Source organism: Ambystoma mexicanum, chromosome 6p, assembly GCF_040938575.1.
Source record: "Ambystoma mexicanum isolate Mex_15411 chromosome 6p, UKY_AmexF1_1, whole genome shotgun sequence".
NCBI lineage: Eukaryota > Metazoa > Chordata > Amphibia > Caudata > Ambystomatidae > Ambystoma > Ambystoma mexicanum.
In genome coordinates this window covers 1,316,344,136-1,316,366,528 of record NC_090935.1, presented here as the reverse complement: position 1 = coordinate 1,316,366,528, position 22,393 = coordinate 1,316,344,136, and the positions used below count along the sequence as shown (strand labels likewise).

At 46.4% G+C, this 22,393-nt stretch overlaps 1 protein-coding gene across 2 annotated transcripts in view; it reads left to right on the top strand.

Moving 5' to 3' along the window:
• Nucleotides 1-22,393, top strand: part of CNTLN (centlein) — a 2,346,865-nt gene that overhangs the window by 1,496,777 nt on the left and 827,695 nt on the right. For both annotated transcript variants that reach the window (XM_069625978.1, XM_069625977.1), the window contains exon 15: nt 9,370-9,461. In XM_069625978.1, the coding sequence (XP_069482079.1) occupies nt 9,370-9,461 (92 nt within the window). The remainder of the gene's footprint in view (nt 1-9,369; nt 9,462-22,393) is intronic.

Sequence of the window (22,393 nt, the reverse complement as noted above, 5' to 3'; positions counted from 1 at the left end):
CGCCCTAGTACCAGCAACATGTCCGAGGGGGTTCCTACCAGGTCTCGGCTGAAATACCGGGATTACTCCTGAGGGGCAACACCCTAGTACCGGTACACGTACCGAGGCTTGTCCAGCTACCGACTTCACAGCCGAGGGGTCTCCAGATCCTCCCAGTGTCAGTGCTGAGGGACCGCAAGGTTTTTTTACCGGCGTTACTCCTGAGGGGCAACGCCCTAGTACTGGCATAATGTCTGATGGGGCACCTTCATGCAGCACTACCGGCAGCTCTGCAGAGGGCAATACGCCTTCTAGCTCACGGCCTGAGGTGCGGGATAGGCCTGTTGTTCCATCACCAAGCGTCTTGGACGGGACTGGTTCTAGCGAGCCAGGCACCTTAACTTCGGCACGTGGCATGCAACTCGTCAAAATGGCCGCCGCACCAGACAAAGTGGCCGCTCATTCAATGCCCCCTCTTGCGGAGCTGGTGAAGGAAAGAGTCACATGGTGGGACTAGTGTTAGCCAGGTGTGTGGCTTACAGTTTATCCATCAGCATCATACGATAGGGTTCTCCTGCACCCCAGGCAGAGTGTGCCCCCGGTTGTACATTGTAGATGTGACCCTGGTGGATATGTGTTCGGAAACGAGATTCCGTTCCAGTGGTGTGCATTCTGGCATATCAGAGAGTGAAGGGAGGTGCGCGTGTAATGCGTGAAAGTGCTGAAGGTAGAGGTAGTGTTCTGCTTTCGGGAGGCCAAACTGTCTTCCAAAGGGATCAACTTCCCATCGGTAATTGCATCCCCAACCGTTACTATTCCTGCCTCTATCCATCTATGCCATATTGGTAGTTTAGTTATTGTTTTTCCAATATGTCTGTACCAGGGTCACTTTGTTGTCCCATCTAATGTATTTGTGAGCCTCTCACCATATAAGTGTGATGTGGGCTGCTATTGTCTGTGGTGGGGGTCTACTTGGGGTGCGGCAAAGGTTCATAAGCGGGGACATGTCTTGTTGCATATCAATCTCTGCTTGGATATGAGGTAAGTTCCCATCTCCATGTATGGTGTCGTTAACCACTGCCATCGGACTTGCCCAGTAATAAGATTGGAGGCGCGGTAACCCAATTCCACCCTCCCAGATGGATCTGCAGCGCAATCCGTGGGTTCCCCCACTCCATAGCAAACTTCTGAGCGTGCTCTCTATCTTGCGAAATTCCAGGTCTGGTACCCAAAGTGGGGCATTCTGAAGGACATATAAGAAGCGTGGCAACGCTAGCATCTTAAAGAGAGCAGCCCTCCCAAGCAGAGTCAGTGGGAGCAGTACCCAGTGTCGAACATCCGCTCTGAATCTTCCTACTATCGGGTGTACGTTTCGGGGAATGTATTCCAACAGATCCTTTGTTACTTGGATCCCCGAAATAATGGAAGTGTTTGGGTTCAATGCGATATGGGCAATGCGGGGGGATTGCCTTATCCAGTCTTTTGAACGGAAAAAGGATGTATGCCAGTTTACCTGTAGAACACTGAATGTCCCGTACTGCTCAAGTATTCTTGTAACTACCGGACAGGGACGGACTGGATCAGATAGTAAGAGGTCATCCGCACACAGCAAGACTTCATCCTATGTGCCTTCTGTCCAGTTGAATCCTTTCCATGAATTTGTGCGTCACAGTAGTATGGCTAGGGGTTCAATAATTAATGCAAAGAGCAGTGATATGATATGGCATTTATAATGCGCCTATACACGAGTGTTTCTAGACGCGACGAGGCAAGGGGGGGAACAGAGGTAAGACAGAGACAGCGATCCTACTAGGCAAGGTGACATTAAGATCTCGCAAGTGCAGGGGAGGGGGAAATGTGCGGGGGCAGGGGGCAGTGCAGTACGTAGGATAACAGTAATAATAAATACAATAAGTAAAAAGTGCGGCCAGCTGGTGGCAAGTGCACGGGTAAGTGCAAACATCAGGGGTCAAGTGCTAGTAGGGGCTTTAGGGATACCGAAACAGTCCCTGAGTGTAAGGGTTGCTAGGGGGGCAGTGCAGGTGTGCAACTAGCGGGGAGGGTACCTGGCCCCTAGATCAAAGGGTAGCCAGGTAACCATTGCAATTTCAGATTCAGCCAGGAGATCAACAGGGGAGGGGAGAGGAGGAGAGAAAGCAGAGGCAAAGAGGAAGGTCTTGAGGAAACTTCGGTTGTACGAGAGGTTGTCCGTTTTATGGGTGCGCCGGGTCGCACAGCTGTGACTCGGAGTTATCATTGCATTCTCATTTCAAATCGTTGAGGTGGGCCATTTATTCGGTGCAGTCCTGGTCGGCAATATCATCCATCTGGTGCCTCCAACATTATGTCTCAGTCATTGCCCATGGGAGGTGGAATTTCTGGATCCCGATTTGGTAGTGGTTGACCGGTGGAAGTCCTTCGGGTCTGGCCTCGGATCTATTATTCTTGTCCAGTCTCCCTCAAAATGCTGCTCTGCCCATCTCCACGCTTCTTTAGGATCCATGAAGTGCACTGTTGTGCCTTTGTGGTATATCTTAAGTTGAGCGGGAAAAAGAAGACCATATTTGATATTCAGGGATTGCAGATGCTTTTTGAGTTGGTCAAAGGATTTTCTAACGCGCTGCACCTCTCTAGTATTGTCCGGAAAGAAGGCGATTTGAGACCCATTGTATGTAATTGTTCCCTTGGTTCGGGCCATTTGGAGCAGGGCGTTGGGGTCCCTGTAATTTGGTTATCACTGTGTGCAGGGGTGCTCTGGGCATGGGCCGTCCAGTAGGCATACGGTGAGCCCGTTCGACAGAGAAGAAGTTGGAAAATGTCTTGGGCACAAACATGTCGTTGAGTCATTGTTCGAGAAATAGTTCCATATTTGGTCCCTCTGTTTTCTCGGGCAGGCCTGGGATATGGACATTATTGCTTCGTGCCCTACCCTCTCCCTCATCCACTCGTTCCTCCAATATTTTAAGGCATGCCATCACTCCAGACATTTGTTGACCCGCTGTGCGGAGTCCATCCTCCGCTCCAGATATTCGTTTTTCTACCTCCCCTGTACGAGATGTTTGCTTTTGGAGGTTGTGACGAAGAAGAGACACATCCCCACTTATTCCATCCATTTTCTTCTCCATGGAGGCTTGGGAGTTGGCAGTGACGTTAATTACGTCCTTCAGGGAAAAAGCATCCTCCACCTCCGTCATACCCTCTGATAGTGTTTGCTCAGTGGGGGCGACTGCCATGGGTGTTGCGTATTGCTCCATTTTGCTTTGGGTGGATGGCTTCTTAAGCTTATCTTTGACCATGATAGGATGTTTTTGAGGTGGATGAGCACTCAAGTCCCTTGAAAAGCATCACGGTGCCAGCGTTCTGAGAGACAGTATATTCCTGATTGTGGGCCTGTCGAGCCACACAAGCGTCTCAATTGCGTGGTGAAATGTCTCTGTTTCTGACTGGGCCTGATTCTGGGGTACAGATACTCCGGAGGTCTTGTTCATGCCACCAGGTCACCCTGAAGGTCCAGCTGGGGGAAAGCCCCGACTCAGTAGGTACCTCATGTAGTATCTTAATAAGGGTATGCCAGCTTGCATCAACTCCTCAAGTCTCGTCACCTGCGGCTTTGCATTGTCGAGTCCGGCCACTGTCTGTTCAGTTCTTGGATTTGCGTGGGCCGGGAGGTGTCAGGATAGGTGACCGGGGTGCCAGTGCCGATTTATCTTAGATATCAGAATGTGTGCAGCTTATTGAATGGGGCCGGTCCCGATATAAGTCCCTTTGTCTGCATAAGTGTTTTATTTAGTTCGCGTGGATCAGCAGGGACCATCACTGCTCCTTAGTTAGTGCTCCCCAATTGGGTTATTTGTTGCATGCTCTTATGGTGCCTCTTTCCTCCTTGCAGAGGGCTTGTGTGTATTCCCAGAACAACAGTATTAGTAGTTGCCAATGTGGTCTCTGGAGAGGTTCCTTCTTTGATGGTGCATGTGTCACTTTGGCCACCTGGGTATTCCCTTCTTCAACTACACCTTTACTTGAGCTTGGGTTGCCCCTGCCATGCGGGGCAGACTATTTCGTGCGAGTGGTGCATTCTTCCTCAGTCTGCACCCGGATTCGTGTAGGTGGCGCAGGCACTGGGTCGTGAGGGGAAGGGAAGATTACCTCTTTGTTCCTTTCACCAAGAAAGCTGCTGCTTGTGTGTTGTTCATGTACTCCCAGTTGTTGCTGCCGCAGGGAGATAGTTGTACAGCCTGGGGGCGGAAGGCCGTATGTTCACAATAACCGGGTGGTAAGCCAACGTTCCAAGAGTGCTTATCCGTCATGCAGCAGTGGAGACCACTGTTATACCTGCCAGTCCGGATTGTTGCAGCAGTATTAGATTGCGCTGTTGCCGAGGTGCGGTATGGGGGGTGTCGGCATACACACTGCTGCATGGGTCCAGGCCAGTGTCTGCCATTGATCTCCGGCCTTAGTCCTCCTGACTCTTCACTCTGCTCTTATTCGGTGCCCACCTCCCTCTGTTCTTCTCACACTGCACTGCACAGGGGGTCTGGGATCTTCTGGTAGGTACAGCAGTTGGAGGTGGCCTCAGTTTGGTTGAGGATTTGGGCTGTGGGACGCCGTTAAAGCCTCTTATTCAGTACGAGCTGATGGATATCTTGGTTAAGTACCCTAAAAAGGAGATGGTTTTGCCATTTAACAGAACTAATTCTGACCCATTCTATCCTTGCGGCAGACCCATTGTTCTGCTCCTGCGGTCGACCAGAAGCTTAAAAAGAAGTATAAATCTGCACCGGGGGGGATCAATCTTTTTCTCTTCACCCATCTCTCACCTGAATGTCTTGTGGTTCAAGCAGCTACAGCTAACCTCAAATTCACCTATTTATTATTTCCCTCACATTGCTCCTGATAGGAACTTTGTTCTTGGTAAGAAAGTAGGCTATTATTGCCTCCTGTGCATTGGCAACGTTTTCTCACATCTTGTGGTCAATTCTTTTGGATGTCTCAATTCATTTGCCTGGGGGAGGGAGGTAAATTAGGAATTGCTTCTTGTAGTTGATTGCTGACAGCAATGAAGTGGTGTCAGTCCCTCCATGCTGGTTTGGATGCAGACTCCATTGGTGATCTATGGGGACAGTGACTGCTACAGAGGTTTTCATTGTTTAAACCATCAGGTCTTGCTCTGGATGGGTAGTCCAAGTTGTTCGACATGCCATTCAATGGGATTAATCTGTTTTGTACTGAGGCTGATGAACTCTTAAATTCAAGATCATAGCCAAATTGCTGGGGTTGGTGAGTCATCCTACTGCTCTTGCTTCTCTTTCAGTCACTGGCGTCAGTTTCTGTTGTTTTACGCCATTGCTCACAAAGATAGGATGCAGTTTACCTCTGCAAAACCAGTTCAAATGAGCTACAAACTCCCTGGGAGGGGGTAGGAGTGCCCAGAAGTTCAGTCTTCAACAGCGTTGATGCCTTCAGCACATTCTTCCTCCAAAGATCTGCCCTTTCCTCCTCCCCTTCTGGTCCAATCAAAATGCCTCCAAATCAGCCTCCTCTGATTTCTCATTGAGACCTGAAGCCCACACACCCAGAGTAGATGGCTTCCTTCCTGACCAAGTGAGTAGTGGAAGCAGTTCACTGTTTGGAGGTGGGAACAAGATAGTACTTTGAATACACCCTGGTTCCTGGACCTTTGGGTATGAACAGGTTTCTGAGGGAAGACACATTCAGGACTAGAGTTGTGTTGCTGGACTTTCAGGATGCCTCTTTCTATGCGCTGATCCATCCGAAGCACAGGAAGTGCTTGTGAGTTTGTGCTGAACAATCATCCCCTCGGTTCTCAGGAAGTTGTGGAGATTTGGGTCTTCAGTTATTCTGACTTTCTGGGATCGGGTTTGGAGGACTTGGCACCTGGTCCTTCTCGAAATTGCCATTTCTCCTCCCCGGCATCTTCCTTGGAGCCGGCCCATGTATCCAACACAGAAGGCTGGCATACTTCATCTGAATCCCCATTCTCTCAACCTTCCATGTCCCTGTTGAGATGATGAGATACAGAAACTGTGAGTTACCTGATGAGGTCCTCAATGTGCTTTTGTTTACATGCAAACATTCTGTGAAGTCCATCGTTGTGTGCAGGTGGAGAAGATGTGAAGACTGGTGCAGGAGTAGGAGTTTGGACCGCTTGACCTGCACTATTACTTCGGTCCTGGACATTTTAGGCTACACAAGGGCTCTAATTGGGTACAGGCAAGGGATATCTGGCTTCAATTTCTATTTTCAAGAGAACTCCTGAACAATCTTTTTTTCTGTTCCTTTGCCCAGTTCTGGAATGATTTCACTAATAGGTTTCCGCCCACACAGTTCTTGATTCTGTCTATTCTCTTAGGCTCCTTACCTTAAAGATGTTCTTCTGTTACCGGGGGGAAGAAAAAGAGGGATAGGACCAAGAAGAAAATGGCCCACTTCCTGCTAATGCAAACTAAAAGATGCATTGCGATATCCTGGAAGAGCCCTACGGGCCAGCGGTGCAAGAACGGGTCAGAGATGTACAGAGAAGGGGCTTTGCAGAGATGATGGTATTAAGAACACAGATGAAGGAAGAGGAGGAGGGGGGCAGCAGAGATGTACTGGGGACAAATGCTTAATGATTTAAAATTGACACCAGACCTAAAACCGCCTTGACCAAGGCGAGACAGGATACTGGCGTCGGGAGGTTTCTGGAGGTTAGAGTGTGGAACTCATGGGAGCTCACCAGGTAGAGGGTGGAGGACAAAGGTAGGGGAGTTGAGAGATGCAGTTTAACACCCATGTAGATCTATGTACCGAGATGTGTGAGCACTGTTCTGTTGATTGTTAATTACGCATCCTATTTCTAGGTAAGAATGAGACAGAAGGCGAACATAATAGGATGAGGGGACTGGTCCTGAGACTCGTGAGAAATGAAAGGCAAAACCCATGCTGGCAACTACTGTTTGTAGCCAATAGTGACAAAATGCTGTGTTTTTGCAACAGTTTTTGCACCATGAAAATAATAAAATAGATTTCAAAATAAAAAAAGATATTCTGCTTAGTGTCCTTTATCTCAGCTAGACATGCCAGTGAGATCCAGGTTTCCCCCTTATCTATTTTTTTCAAAAGAGAATGTCACCCTTTGAGGGAGGCCTTATTTTATACCTAAACTAGGGGGGGGGGTCAAAATTCTGTGTTAACCAGAAAATTAAGTTGACAGCTTCACCCCACTCCACAACCAGCCTAAGAAGTTGACAAAGTTGCAGCCCAAGGTTATAGCCCAAGAGATCTTTGCTTTTGTATGTTGCTTAGCTGGCTTACTTCTGTTGAGAGGAACCGCATTTTGTGCCCTTAGCTCAGGCCCATTTGTGTAGAGCTGTAAATAGTGATTGGCATGTTAAGATAAAGTGGGCAAAGAGGATACATCAAGATCTCAGGGCACACTCTACCAGAGAAGGTGCAGCCACTTCAGCCTTACAGAGAGGGGTGCTGCTGATGGAAATTTATCAGGCAGCGACATGGTCCTCTTTAGATATATTTTCTAAACATTGCTGCTTTGATTTGCTAGATGGGCAGGACGCTTAGTTTGGGGAAGCGGCTCTTCTGGATTTTCTGTTGGCAAAGTTTCTGCTCTCCAATTTCCTCTAGTTGTCGGGCATTGCTATGGGAGTCTACCAAGATGATGGATCTGTGGGTGTATGCAGTCCAGTAGAGGGGGGAAAAAGGGAAACATACTTAACGTGTAATGTTCTTTCTATGGATTCTCCCCCCACAGATTCTTAATCGCCCTCTCAGCCTAATCCTGGTTCTAGAGCATAAAAATACAAATAAATCTTTGATTGTAGGAATATTTTCAGATTCTCCCCATCATAGCTCCCTCAGCTGCTGAGGACAGGGCGAGAAAAGGAAAAGGAGTGACATAGTGTGCTTCTTTTATAGCCTGGCCACATCATGTCTGAAATTGAGCAAGCCGATCATCAGAGATGGTCGGCACCAAGCTACACTGCGCTGCCTGCTGAGTGAAGGATCCATATAAAGAGCATTACACAGTAATGGCAATCGTTGGAAATTGGGCATTTGATAAAAAATCTTTGGCAGCTGGGCATGTACCTGGGCAGTTGATGCTAGTTTATGGAAATTCTTTGCAAATGGGAAGGATTTCCCTGAGCATTTCATGGCATTGTCTGGTAACGGGACAAACACCTAGACAGTTGTTAGCAATCCTAGACAATGGGTCTATTTTTAGGGACGTTGAAGACACTCCTTGTTGGTTGCAAGGGGAAAGAGGATATGGGTGAGGCAGATGAAGTGCTTGGATGCAGCCTTGTCGGCGGGGCTGTCTTCCTTTGGACAGGTTTCTGCTTCTCAGGTTCCTCTGCTATGGACCTGTATGCTGCCCAAAGGGGTTGGCTGTGGTAAAAACTGTTGTCTTTGCCAATGACTGTTATTGTTGATCACTGGTTGTGCACCTGCCTTTTTAATCAACTGCTTTGCTTTCAATTATGTATGCCGCTAGAGCAAGGTTCTTGCTTATTTCACAGCACCAAATTTGAGAGTTAAGCTATGCTTCCCAATAAGCAACACTGGGATCATCCATTAACATCAGGAGCAACTATAGAGATAGATTTATCAAACCAATTCAGGTAATAGGTTGTTTTCTTTGTTGAATAATTGGATACCTCATTAGTACATTTGTTGAATTAAAGGTTTCTCGGTTACTGCTGGGATAGTGCATTAGTAAAGTGTGCCCTTTTAATGTTCCTTTTGACAGGATGTATTTTTTTTGCCATCGGTTTTGCCATTGGACTGAAGTAAGATGTCTGGTCCATAGGGTTTAGAGGAACTGTAAATCCTGAGCCAACTAAAGCACTAAAATTGTGGGATTTCTCATATAAAAATACAGTCTTGTAGGAGTCTCCACTCGCTTAAGAAGAAAAAGGGGTTTCAAGAGTTGCTTCATTCTAATTCTGTTACTGTTTGCTTTGTTCACCAATCACTCTGATCCTCCTGGCAGGGGGCAGGACCCAGAGAACAAAACTGCCAGTGACTGTAGATGAAAAGGCAATGGTTTTTGCTTTTGAGGCAAAGAAGGGATGCTCTATAATAGAATGAAAAAACGAGAATAAAATACAGTATCTTTAACCTGCACATCTATTGTAACTTTGAAAAGCATGCATTGTGCGAAAAACCCTACTGTGATACTACAAAGATTCAGTAATTATCTGACTCAGGACTTTTATAAGAGGTCACTGTTCAGGGATTGACCAAGAGCCTGACAGGAAAATAGAGTGAATTATTCATAATTGGCAGAGAGGAGAGCAGGTTTTCTTATGAATGACATAATCATTGTTTCAGTATGATAAGAGGTGTCATAATATATTATTTGTTCCCGGGCAGAGCTAATCTTTAGACTCGGTGAAGATGATGGGGTCAAGAACAGTACTCCAAAGAAGAGTGTGAAGGATGCCTTGGATCAGACATTACAGAAGGTACTTTCATGTGATCGAGACGCTCTTGTTCCAGCTGAAATTTTATTTTAAAGAGGCAAATTCTGAAGGCTCTACATCTGAAGCTGTGTGTTTAATATATACTTTACCATTTGTTGAACAAAATAATCTGTATTTTAGATTCAATAGAGTTTTGGGGATTTTGATTTTGTTTAATTTAGATGTTAATCGTATCTGATGAGAATATTTATCACGTTGTCCATTTTAGGGGTTCTTATTGGCTCATGCACCATTAGAATTAATTGTTCTCTAGGACAAAACATGATGGGGAGATCAGTGCGTGTCCACCGCTTTTGGATATAATTTCTTAAAATATTGTGCATCAATGAGCATCCTTTCAGATTAATGAATCAGTGACAACATTTTTACATTTTTAACATGGTGTGTCTCAAAACGGCAAATAGATTCCACAAAGGACGCAACTCAAAGGTCCAGCTTCCAGAGTTTTTATAGGAACTATCTACATTGTTTGGGAAACTTAAAGGTCAAAAATGCCACAAACTAATTAGCGCTGTTTCCAGGCAAAATACTTTCCTTCTTTAAAAGGTCTCTCCATGTCTTCTCCTGATGTCATTCCATCTCTTTATTTTTAATGTGCATCGCCTCTTTAGGTGGGTGGAAGCTCTGTAAGGCCAAGGAATGGGTAGTGTCACAAAAGTATCTCAACAACCTATGATTCTAGTCAGATAGTTTCGCAACTTCTTCCAGAGGTGAGGTTGGTTGGATCCATGCGTTTTCTACTGCACTCCTGCTCACCGCCCAGGCCCTGGATCCTTATCCTACAACCGCCAAACTCATTTCTTCCTCATTGCCTATCAGATGTTTTCTCCTGCCTATGGGCCTCCGGTCTATCCTTACCTCACTCCCTCAGGTTGTTGTTAGACTAGCTTCCTTTACCTTCTGCGATGTACATGCTTCTACCTCCTTCCACCGGTCTCACGCAACTTGTCGACTTAAGTTGTTTTTTGCCCCCATTAGAACTCTCCCTTCATCTGCAAGAGAGTCCCAAATCTTCTCCACTTCTAGCCTCTCCTCAACTTCTTCTCCATTTCTCCTCCTTTCCTATCTTTGTCTCCACATGCTCTGTACCCTTCCAGAGATGTTGCGCTTCACTGCCTTCCTTTTGGTCATTCTCTTTACAACCAACCCTTTCCAACTCTCCAGTAGCTCTCTCCTGCCCCCTACTGTTCCCTTCTCTCCTGCATCTTTAACTCTTCCAAATTCTTCTGTTTTACCGCCTCCTGCTGTACTTTTTTTTTTCATAACAACATTTTATTGGGTTTTACAAAAGAGCATTACATTGATCATAACAGCACTCGCAGAACAGTATTCATTAGGTATGTTAGAGCTATAATGTCTCTCGGGAAGACCGGTGTGAGGGGGACCAGATTGTTGGATAAGGCATTACTGTCCATGGCCTATCCTTTCCTCAGTCGCCAAGTGGGCTACTGTATGATGGGTAGCTATGGCGTGAGGCTGTGTTCAGTAAAGTGGGCTGCTTTGGAGCCATCTGGTTAACGGAGGCCTCCTGGTGAGGGCCAGGAATTTGGCGGCGTAGTCCATAAATGGGTCCCATATGTTTAGTGCTCTGTTCAGAGAGCCTGTTCGGATCGCAGTGATTTTTTTCGGCCACCACTATGTCCCAACATTTTGCCCACCAAAGTGCCACGGATGGGCCTTCTTTATTTTTCTACACCCGGGCCATTGCTATTTTTGCTGCTACGAGTAGGTGCGTACATAGCCTCGGGTTTTGGCCTGAGATTGGGAATTCACCATCACCTGTGTTGCCTAGAAGAATGATTCTGGGATCCCATGGGATGGAGAGGCCCGAGATTTCCTTGATGTGTTTGATTACCTCTCTGCAGTATATTTCCGCCTTCGGGCATGTCCATACCATGTGGAATAATGAGCCGGGTGCCAGGCACCCTCGCAGGCAGGTTCCGGGAATATTTGGATTGGCCTTGTTGATTTGAGCAGGGGTTGCATAGTACCTGTAGCAGAGTTTATAGCCCCCTTCTCTGTTTGTGATGTATTGCGAGCTTTTATGCAGTCTGGCCCAAATTTTTCCCCATTCTTCGACTTCAATTTCTTTTCCCAGGTCCTTTTCCCATTCGAGCATATATCTTTCCTTTTTAGAGGGGTCTGCCCTGTCTAGGAGTCGGTAAAGGGTCGAGGTCCTGCCTTTGCTTGTAGGGGTCGCTAAAGATAGTTCCAATGCTGTTAATTCTCTGAAGCATTTCTCCCTGGTTACTCTGTGGGACAGCCAGTGGCGGATTTGAGCATAGTGGAATCTTTCCCGTTCATCTACCCCAAATTTAGCTTTGCACCTTTCAAATGAGATGGGCGCTCCTGCTTCCAGGAAATCGCTAGTCTTTTGTAAGCCTCCTTCTATCCAGGGTTGGAAACCGTGCGTCGACAGGCCTGGGGAGAATTCAGGGTTATTCCAGATGGGAGTTAGGGGACCCAACGATACGCGGATGCCCCATTTTCAGGCTGCTTCCTTCCAGCAGCTGACTGTTATCGTTGCCAGTAGTGGTCCACTGTTTGCTTATGGCTTTATGGTTGGTAGGTGTGGGAGGGCTGAGGGTGCTACTGGACACCAAGATTCTTAGAGTTGTGTCCATTTCAACCTTTTCTTTTTCTTCCACATCCCCAACATGACATGCACTTTTGTTTTCTCCTTGCACTCATGTGCACTGCTCCAAACTCCCACACTAGCCTGTGGCACCTCCCGGTTTATATAGGGCTCTTCATCTGCCCCTGGTGCTGGAGAATCTGTGTGATTTGTCCGCCACGGAAATGTTTGAGGGAGAAATGACCGAAGATTATTTGCTTGAAATAATCTTCGGTCATTTCTCCCCTGTACATTCCTGATGTGCACAAACCCCTACCCAAACCCCCACCCACACCCCTACCCTCAGCCCCAACACACCCCACCCCGCTACTTCCCTTTCCTTCCGACGCGCTGTGTCCCTGCAGCACCGGTTCCCTTTAACTTCCATGATCGGGAACCTGCGCATCAGGGTCCTTTTCTTGTTTTTTTAATAACTTTTGATAGGATGAGTTGCATGGGTGTCCCCCCCCCCAACACCCCGCTCACTATACTTAATAGTATAGTGAGTGGGGTATTGCGTTGGACACCCCTGCAGCGCCCATCTTTTTTAAATTTTTTATTTTTATTTTGAGCGGGTCAGCTGCTGGGGTGTCCCCGCAACCCCAGCTCACTATACTTTATAGTATAGTGAGCTGGGGTTGCGGGGACACCCCCACATCCTTTGTGTTTCTTTTTTTTTTTTACCAACCCCACCAAAAGGCCCAATAACACAAAAAGTTCAAACTTTTGGTAGTTTGAACTTTTTGTGGTATGTGTTTTAGGTCTTTTAGTGGGATCGGTAATATGGATACGGTCATTTTGGCCTATTCCGGTGTCGGACTAGAATAAAGTGTCTGGATCTGTTTTTATTATAAATGGGCACACTAAATGAGGCTCTAACCACACATAGTTCTGATTTAAATCATCTTAAGAAAGAGTGCTTGGTATCCACAATGGGTGGACAGAGCCTAGTCCGCCATCTTGGTTTTACCTATGGTAGGTATGCATGGTGGTGTGTATAACCTGGCTCCCTGTCTGACAGTCAGTGCTAACATCGCATCCAGCCCACTGTCTGCCTGAGAGTATGATTGACAGGACCAGGCCTGGAAAATTACTGAATCCCCTGAGAAAGCAGCGAGTTAGGAACTACCATGTCCCAAAGAAAAAGGGGGGCTCTCGACTACATCTCTCAAGATGTATCAGGTTTAGAAATCTAAAGCCCAAAGGGGATTTTTGAATGTCTTCCAGGGATTCAGAAGAAGATATGCAATAAGGAAACGTGTACATTCCGAGAGAGACCCCTCATTCAACAGTTGTAGATTCTCAAAGGGGAAACCAAACTTAGTCCAAATTTCCCCTCCCAGCAGAATTGCTTGTGAAGAATAGTTTTCTCCTTCCCCTGCAGCTGCAGCCTCTAAAGAGAGAAATGTATCTTTCTCCCGCCCCCAAAAAAAGATTTTTCAAAGGTGAAAATGGGAACTTGCTAGATGTTTTCCTGACCATTGTGATGGCCATTTAAACACCAGAAACCCACAACATCAACTTCTGTGCAGGGAACAGCCAGGAGACCAGGCAGAAGCACAGCAGCAGAAACAAACCAGCTCCTGCATTGAAAACAAACTGAAAAGAATCCAAAATGGTGGTAAGCCTTTAAAGACTTCCCTCTCCTGGCTTGGTCTAGGAAGCCAATTAACCAACCAGTTTTAAAGTTTGCCCCAGACAGTGTCCATGTGCTGGGCGCTGAGGAGAGAAGTTTAAGAAAGCTCAGGAGCACCAAAGAAGGGGATCCCATAGAGCCCAGAAGAGGAGTGGGCTCCAGTGAAGACGATAAGTGCCCTTGAACCCTAGAAGAGGGGTGTGCAACTTTGATAAAGTGGCAATTTCCTCGAAAACTAGAAGAGGAGTGTGCTCCATTGAAAGGGAGCCCAGTGAGACCAGAATAAAGAGACCCCGGATACAAGAGAAGTGGGGTGAGAAAGTGTCTATGACCCACAGAAGAAGAGGGGATGGTTAAGAGGAGAGCCCTTTGAACCCCTGAGGAGTGTGCTTGTTCATTTTTTAGTAGTACAATACAGCTATGTTACCACACACCATTTTTACATTATTAATTTCAAATAAAACATTATCTTCAATCATAACATATTACATTTCTTAACATGTATTCATATATTTAAATTCAATAATGAATCACACAATACATGTGTAACACTCATCGCCCTGAATTATCCTGTGCCAGACAGCCCCTTTAGTTTCTTCGTTCATATTAGGTAAATGGTTTTCACTGAAATTTTTTGTTATGTATTGGTTCACATGCTAGCTCAGTTGATGGTTTCCTTAACATCAGCTTTAAATTGTTTCCACCACATACAATCGCATCAATCATAAAACACTTCAACAAGTAGTGTGTACCACTTTACCATTTCCAAAGAGTAGTATTTGTATGCTGCGTTAGTATCAGCTGAACCAGCAGTTAATGTGTAATGCATAAGAGACTGAGTAGTAGTCGTATGAATCTTTTTAACTAGATGGAAACACTGCTTAGCTATCTGGAAATGTATTGCGATAAAACCACATTCAGCAGATAGAAATTCGTCCAGAAGATTTTGTGAACAAGAAAATAAACTCTGAATGCAATAAATATTAATTATGGATGGCGTTTTAAGTCGAGGCAATCCACATATGTTACAGTTGGCAGCAATTTCTTATTTTTTTTAATTCTTTATTATTTTTCAAATTACGGTACATCATTTGGCCAACTAAACTTCCACAAATATGAACCATTGTACCAAAAAGAACCTCCACCCCCAAACTTCAATCCCTAGGTTCAGTTACTGTAGGTCTCAAAATATCTTGGAACATGTTAATGGCATCAAGTTAATAACCAGAATAGGTACTAGTCACCCAAAAACCTCAAAATTCTGTATCGTACCATCTTATTTAGAGGTCGAGAGGGTTGAAACTTTACCCAGCTCATCCAACCCTTGCTCCCGCCCAGATAACCTACGAAAGCCCAACCTCCAATTCTATTCCCTCTTTTTCACATATTTGCACAGAAAGGGTAATCATTCCCCTTCTCTTGAGGACCATGGGTCGTGTAATAAAGCTGTATTGTTTTCCATAGAGTATATTTCCATAGCCTTGTTCACCCAATCCCTCTCTGAAGGCAAATTGTTCCCCTTCCAACCAATCACTAAACAAGCTCTAGCTGCCAATAACAAAATGTGAACCATGTGTGGAAGGGCCCTCCATGTCCCCTCCTCCTTTTAACCCAAACAATACCAGTACCAGATCATGTTGCCTGTCAAGTCCTTCTGCACCGCTGATCCATCCCAACACTTCCTTCTAAAATGCCTGTACCTTACTACAGTCCACCACATGTGCCAATACGAGTCTCTGTGCCCGCAGCCCTGCCAGCACATTGGATCCACTGCAGGGAACATTCTGGATAAACTCACTTGGTCGTACTGCCACCTGTACAAGAGCTTTATCCCATGCATCATGTATTGAATTGCAATGTAGGTCTAATGCATCCCCCTACACATTGGCCCCCCAAAGCGCCTCGCCTATTTCCATCCCAGATCCCTTTCCCATTTGACCCAGATATTCTCAATACTTTTGCCCATTGTCGGCAACAGTGCCCCATATCACCAGTCCAAAATCTTTTCTACCTGCATCAATTCTCTGGATCTTGTCCTTCCATTTCTCTGCCGTAACCACTCCTTTCAATTGCAAACACAAAAATACAGAGAGCTACTCAATCCCTAGGGCGACCTCCGATGTTTGTATCGAAATAAATTTCCACTTTACCCATAGTTGGCCCACAGTTTCCAACCCTGCCTCACACCATTCCAGAAATCTCAACGGGTTGGCAACTCATCTCTCAATGGGGATGTCCACAGGTGACTCAAGGGAGATGGCCAGGACATAATCCCCTTCATGCCTGGGTGTTGCCTCCAATGGCCCACAATACCCCATGGATACCATGTTCCCTAATCCTTCTCAGGATTTTCCTCTGAGGAACCCATAGCCACTCCCCTTTCGTAACAGGCCTCATCTGATAATTTTCTAAAAAATAAACATTGCTTCTGTGAATCCATCCTCAGATGAGGCACCAATACCCTCAATTCTGCTACCCTGTAGTAAGTGCTCATGTCCTTGTAGCCAACTCCTCACTTCTCTTTAGGCAAAATGAATGTACTATTAGCGACCCTATGCATCTTGCCCTGCCATATAAAACTAAGCATCTTTCGCTTTGTCTCCCTCAGCATCTGTTCTGGTATCCTGGTGGGCAACATTTGGAGCAAATAGGGCACCCTTGAAGGAAATTAATCTTCAGGGCATTGAGGCAGCCATCCAAGAGAGTTAATTTACCCCATATCTCTGTACAACATCTCAAAGAGCGTGGCACGGGGAGATGTGTTTTGAGTAACTCATTCAGAGACGGCTCACTGTGACCCCTAGATATTTAATACTTTCAATGCAGATCTCCAGCCCAGCAACTCCAGGATCCCGAATTCCCTTAATTTTGGAGCCTGATAATAACCCATATTCTGTAATTATGTCCAACATGGCAGAAACTAAGCTACCTAGATTCCGCAGATGTATAAGGATATTGTCTGCATACGTTCCCAGCTTAAACTCTTTATCACCCTCCCACCTGTGAAGCCGCCCTGATCCGTTCCGCCAGTGGCTCCAACAACATTGGGTACAAAGGATATCCTTGTCTTTTCCCTCTCTAAGTCGACCCGCCGCAAGACCTTCCCATTAACTGCAACTCTAGGACTGGGGCCAGTGCAAATTGCCCTTATCTTCTTCAGAATCCTACTCCCAAAACCACATTTTTCCAAGACGGCAAACACAAACTCCCACCCCATCCTATCGAACGCCTTCTCCACGCCCAAGGGGAGGAGCACTGGGTTACCCCCATTCCCTCTCGTCAAGTCCATAAGGTTCAGCGTCTTACGCAGATTGTCATCACTGTGCCGCCCGTAATTAACCCTACCTGGTCCGGTTGAACCGGCTGCAGCATAACCTGTTGGCATAACCTGTTCAAATCTATATGCTATGGCCCTTGTGAAAATGTTTGCATCCATATTGCGCAACAACATTGGCCTATATGATGAACGAACACTTTTTTGGATCCTCGTCCACCTTTGTGATGAGCGCAATTAGCTCTTGACCAAACGTAGGAGGGAGCCCTGTCTGTTTGAACAACTGAGTTGAACAGTTTCTCCAGGAACGGGGAGAATAAAGGGTGAGAACCTCTTATAAAAGCCAATAGAAAACAGTCATCCCTGAGGGCCTTTCCAGCTGGCATTTTAAATATGACACTGAATTTCTTCTTGAGTGAATGGGGCTTCCAAGAATTAAACCCACCGAGGATTCAACATGAGGGGGAGGAGTTGTGGTCTCCCAAATAATGTTATACTCTCTCTATCTGATGTCCTTTCCTTACCATAAAGTACCTCAGAGAATGCTGCAAATCCCTGGTTCTGAGCTCGAACCTCCCTCTGGCACTTCAAATTCTTCTACCCATGCTTCCTAAGCCTGGTTGATAACAAAGAATCAGCCAAATCCCCCTTTTCATAAAACGTATGTTTCAAGTATTGAAGTTTCCGGACCTCTATTTCTTTATGTTCCCTCCTTTTGCCCTTTGCCTCTACGAGTACCCCTTACTCCATCACGTCTGAACTTTGTATTCTCTGTTCTAGGACCTCTGTCTCCCGGCGCAACTCATCACCCATTAACAGCCCCTGTCTCTTTTTCCTCGCCCTTCCCAAATCAATAGGTCGCCTTTGCTGGCTTCCAACCCATATTAGTGTCCACGTCTCCAGTATCAGCCGCAAAATATTCTGTTATTTCTTTCTGCAGTTCCTCTGAGAAGGCAACATCCCTCCAGACAGTATCATTACATCTCTACAGTTTGTCCAGCGAAGTCAAGCCCCACATTACAATCTCTTTAACCACCATTTCATGGTCTGACCATTCACTCAGAACCACTTCACACGATAACATCCTTCCCAACAAATCCCTGGGCACACACATGTAATCTATCCTAGTATATGTGCCATACTCCTGGTGCTGAATGCTTACATCTCCATACATCACCCAGCCCCTGAGATTCCAGCAGCCCTCCCAAAGTGTACCTGCGCGCCATTTCCTTCCGGAGGCCACCACCATGAAGCGGTCTTAAGTGAAAAAAGAAAAGATTGATTTAGAAAGACCGAATAAAATCAATAATTCGGTCTTTCTAAATCGATCCTAATACCCCTCTCCTCCGCTTCAAACACCATCTCCACTCACCCTCTTCACCACCCCCCTCCCCGGTCCCCACCCGCACTTGCCTAGCTCTGTCAGCTCTGTCCTCCTCTCAGTGCGCAACCATTTTGGGAATGACAGCTGCTCCTTTAGACACACACAAGTGCACGGTCAGGTGAGGGACGTTGTGAAAGTAAGGTAAGTGTTTGGTGTGGGCATACATGTATGTGAGGTAGAGGTGTGGTAATGTATGTAGTGGGAATGGGAGGGGGCAGGACGCAGGTTAAAATGTAATGAATGGTGTGAGTGTGTGACTGCAAAGTGTGTTGCCGCACAGGAGTTGGGGAGGTGGCGTGAAAGGGGGGATTTCTGGGGGGGGTAAAAACCGAGGGCACAGCAAGGGTCGGGCCCAATGTGATATTACAGCATTTTGAAAGCGACACCAAAACAATCAAAATAAATCTGTCTTTTTGGTGTTCGACCTTCAAAATGCAGTAATATCACTTAGAACCCCATGAATCGACATTGTATCCAGCTCTGGGTCATCCCACATATTAAAGTCCCCTCCCGCCCTCGCAACACTGGCCCCTGAGTCCTTTTCATAATAAAATCCAGAGCGTCCGCAGAAAAGGCTGCCTGCTTTTGATTGAGACAGTATATTGTTGCCACCATCATATTGACACAGCGTCTAACCACCAGTATCCTACCCTCAGTGGCACTCAACACTTGAGGGTCAGACAGCCTCAACCTTTTGTGACCAGGACCTCTACTCCCCCTTTCTTTACCTCCCGTGAAGCCCAGAATGAATGCCCTTTGTGCGCATACGGGATTTGTCTCTCCTCCCCGCCAAATGCCTAGGTTCCTGCGCTACCAACATATCAAGACCCAACCCTAGCGAAATTCCCTGACAACCAGAGGCCATTTTGTTGGAGAGTTCAGGCCCCTCACGTTCAAGGTACCCATCCTGATCTGGTTTCCTCCACTCCCTCGTTTTCACTCTACCCCTACCATCGTGGGTGTATTATGTATCTTGTGACTGTACAGTTAGCACCACCGTTCCTACTAACTTTCTGTCCACCCACCATCGCAACAAGAATCCCCGCCCAATGAATTCCGAGACACACTAAATTGGGTTGGGTATGAAGGCAAAAAATCACTTCTAACAGCCTCGAGATTAATACCCAAATGGTAAATCCAACGGCCATGGATGATAGGGGGCAAAACGTACACCTGGAGAAAGAGCAGTCAGTAAGCAGCTCTACTTTAATAGAGGAGGATTTACTCCTGGACATGGCTGCTGCACACATGGAAGCTGAACCGGGAAATAGACTGTCACCTAATACTGGAATAAACGCTAACACCGTTGCAGCGATCACTTTGTCTATGACTCCGTTTACTAAACTTTACTAAACTTTACAAAACTTTACAAATCTCTCAATGATGAAAGGATCAGACAACAGTGATCACAATGCTTCATTCGAAGCTAATATTTTTGGAAGGCTGCACTATAACTTGGATAACAACACAGCAAAGATCACTCAGATTTTACACTCAATAATTTAACCCATTATAGAGAACAGATCGAAACGCAGAAAGGAAGGCTCACTGAGTACAATGGAGACAATTATATCCGAGAGAAAGCCCCCCTCAACTGTTAATCTGGTTAATCATGAAAATGAGACAAATGACGATCTAGTCCAGAAGCAGAGGGAGGTGATTCAAGGAAAAGAACCGGAACAGGCCCAGGTGACACTGATGTAAACTAATAACCAGGGAATATTAATTGAGAAGAGCGGGGCCTTGGAGGCGATTCAAGGAAAAGATCTCAAGCAGGCCCATAAGACACCGATGGAAACCAACAACCAGGCAATATTAATTGAGAAGAACAGTGGTGTCTTGGAGCCATCAGGTGAACAGCAGACAAACCTGACGGAAGGAGTGAGGGACTCGGTATGTTGCCCACAAAAGGAGCTATTACACAGCAAAAAAACCTTAGAAAACAGTTTAATATTTTCTCAAAATTGACAGGGGGAAGGGCAAGGACCCTGTATTTTGTCTGTCGCCGCATACAAAAAGGAAGACAATACAACAAAAATTGGATAAAAAGAAAAGGCAGGAATTGAAATGAGTGAACCAAAAGATACTTACATCTAAGATTTCTTAGAATTTTCTGAAGAAAAGCACCTGTAAAAACCAGGATACCCCGATTCGCAACACCATAGGCACTTAAGGTCCCTCGGATCAAAAGGATTGTCTGCCCGAGGTAGGCACATTGCCGCCACTTGTACTTTCGCAATTGACATATAATGAGTGAGAGCCATTAAATAGCCACATAGAAGACTCTGATTATGAAGAGTTAATAAATTTATCTACATAGCAGATGGGTGTGAAGTTGATGGATCGACTTCACAGGAAGCTCCTGTGTTATAGGGGATGGAACCGAGTCAGAGGGCTACTATAAGGGCGATACATCGAGTAGGAAGTGGAATATTAATCAAAGATCGAAGAAAGAGTTAATTCACAGGCTGCAAGCCGCACTTCTTGGCAAATTAGACATGCAGGAGCCATTAAAATTACAACGAAAAAATATGGAACCGAGGATTCCTGTTCCCCAAGGGGAACAAACAAACAAAATCCTCACGACTCTGATGGCTATTGGACAAGATGAAGGCTTTGGTGCATAAAGCCGGTAAGATAGCTCAGTGGGTTGAGCGCTTGCTGCTGCGATCTGAGCGGGACCTGCAGGTCACAGGTTCGAACCCCGGCAAGGCCAACTCAGCCTTTCATCCTTTCGAGGTCGATAAATGAGTACCAATTTTGGTTGGGTGATATTGTATTTTAATATGTGCTCTGTAAAGCGCTTTGGATTAAGGCGCTATATAAATAACACATTATTATCATTATAAACAACAACCTAATAAGCCTCCTAAGTGAACTAGCTTTGAAAACATACCATTGAAAAAGAGTAAATTGAACAATAAACCAATGAATAAGGAACCGAGGGAAAGCGATGAAACCTTTAGACTCCTCCTACAGAAAGTGTTAAGAATTAATGACAATCTCATCTGAACAGGGCCAATGTCCTGAGACTCTTCCATTCTATTCCAACCTTAAAAGGAATTGCTACAGAGAGTTACATCTGGTCGAGATTCTGGAAGAGGATTTCCTGGATAAGGTGGTTTTCTACCTATCGTCTGTTAAAGTTAAAAATCTACTCTTGCAGGAAGCACATAAGATGCTGTCAATGGGATTCTCTCTATGTAAGTACAATGTAACTAATTCGGAGCAGGGTTCTCCACGAGACCAAAGAGCCAGTTCCTAATGAAGAATGTGACTCCAATAACTAAAAAGTATCCCTTGAAATCTTCTGCGAGAACAATCATATTAGCAAGAAGAAAAGATAACGGGGGGGGGGGGGGTTTCTGTTGAGCAGCCCGAAAATGGCTGCCTAGTTGCAGAGCTCCGTGAGGTGAGGAACAGAATCTGGCCAAATCGGCGGTTCTTTCTGCTGCCATCGACCTATAAGTTACTGGGCTACTCCTGAACACTTGCTGCCTGCATTGCCCGCGTATTGGACTGAATCGGGCCCTGGGGATCCCGCTACAAGACATTCAACTTTGCAGCCTGGCCGCGAGCGTACTTGCCGGCGCTGCCGTGGGCTTGACGTCGGGCCTTCCCGGCGGAGGCTCCGCCCTGGACCATCGCCTGGAGCAGGCTTGACGGCCGGCCCTCATCGCCCTGTTGCTGAGCCTCGTCACATGCCGGGGAGTGGATTTCCCCCTCTCCTCGGGACTCACGGCCCCCCCTGTCCCTGGCTGCGAGGTGCCGGGAACTCAGACCTCGGCTGCTGTTTCCCTGGAGCGCCCTCAGCGCGTGTGTCGTGGCGCTGTGGCCCGTCCTGCCCGCTGCGCCGGGGGAGCGGCTGCAGCTTCTGATCGCCTTGCCTGCTGCCTGCGTGGGCCTGGACTGCGCCCGGGGCCCAGTGATTGAGGTGCCCAGCCCCGGAGCTTGAGACGTGCGCAACACGAGCAGGTGAGGAGCTGGGGGCAACTTTGAATCTTAT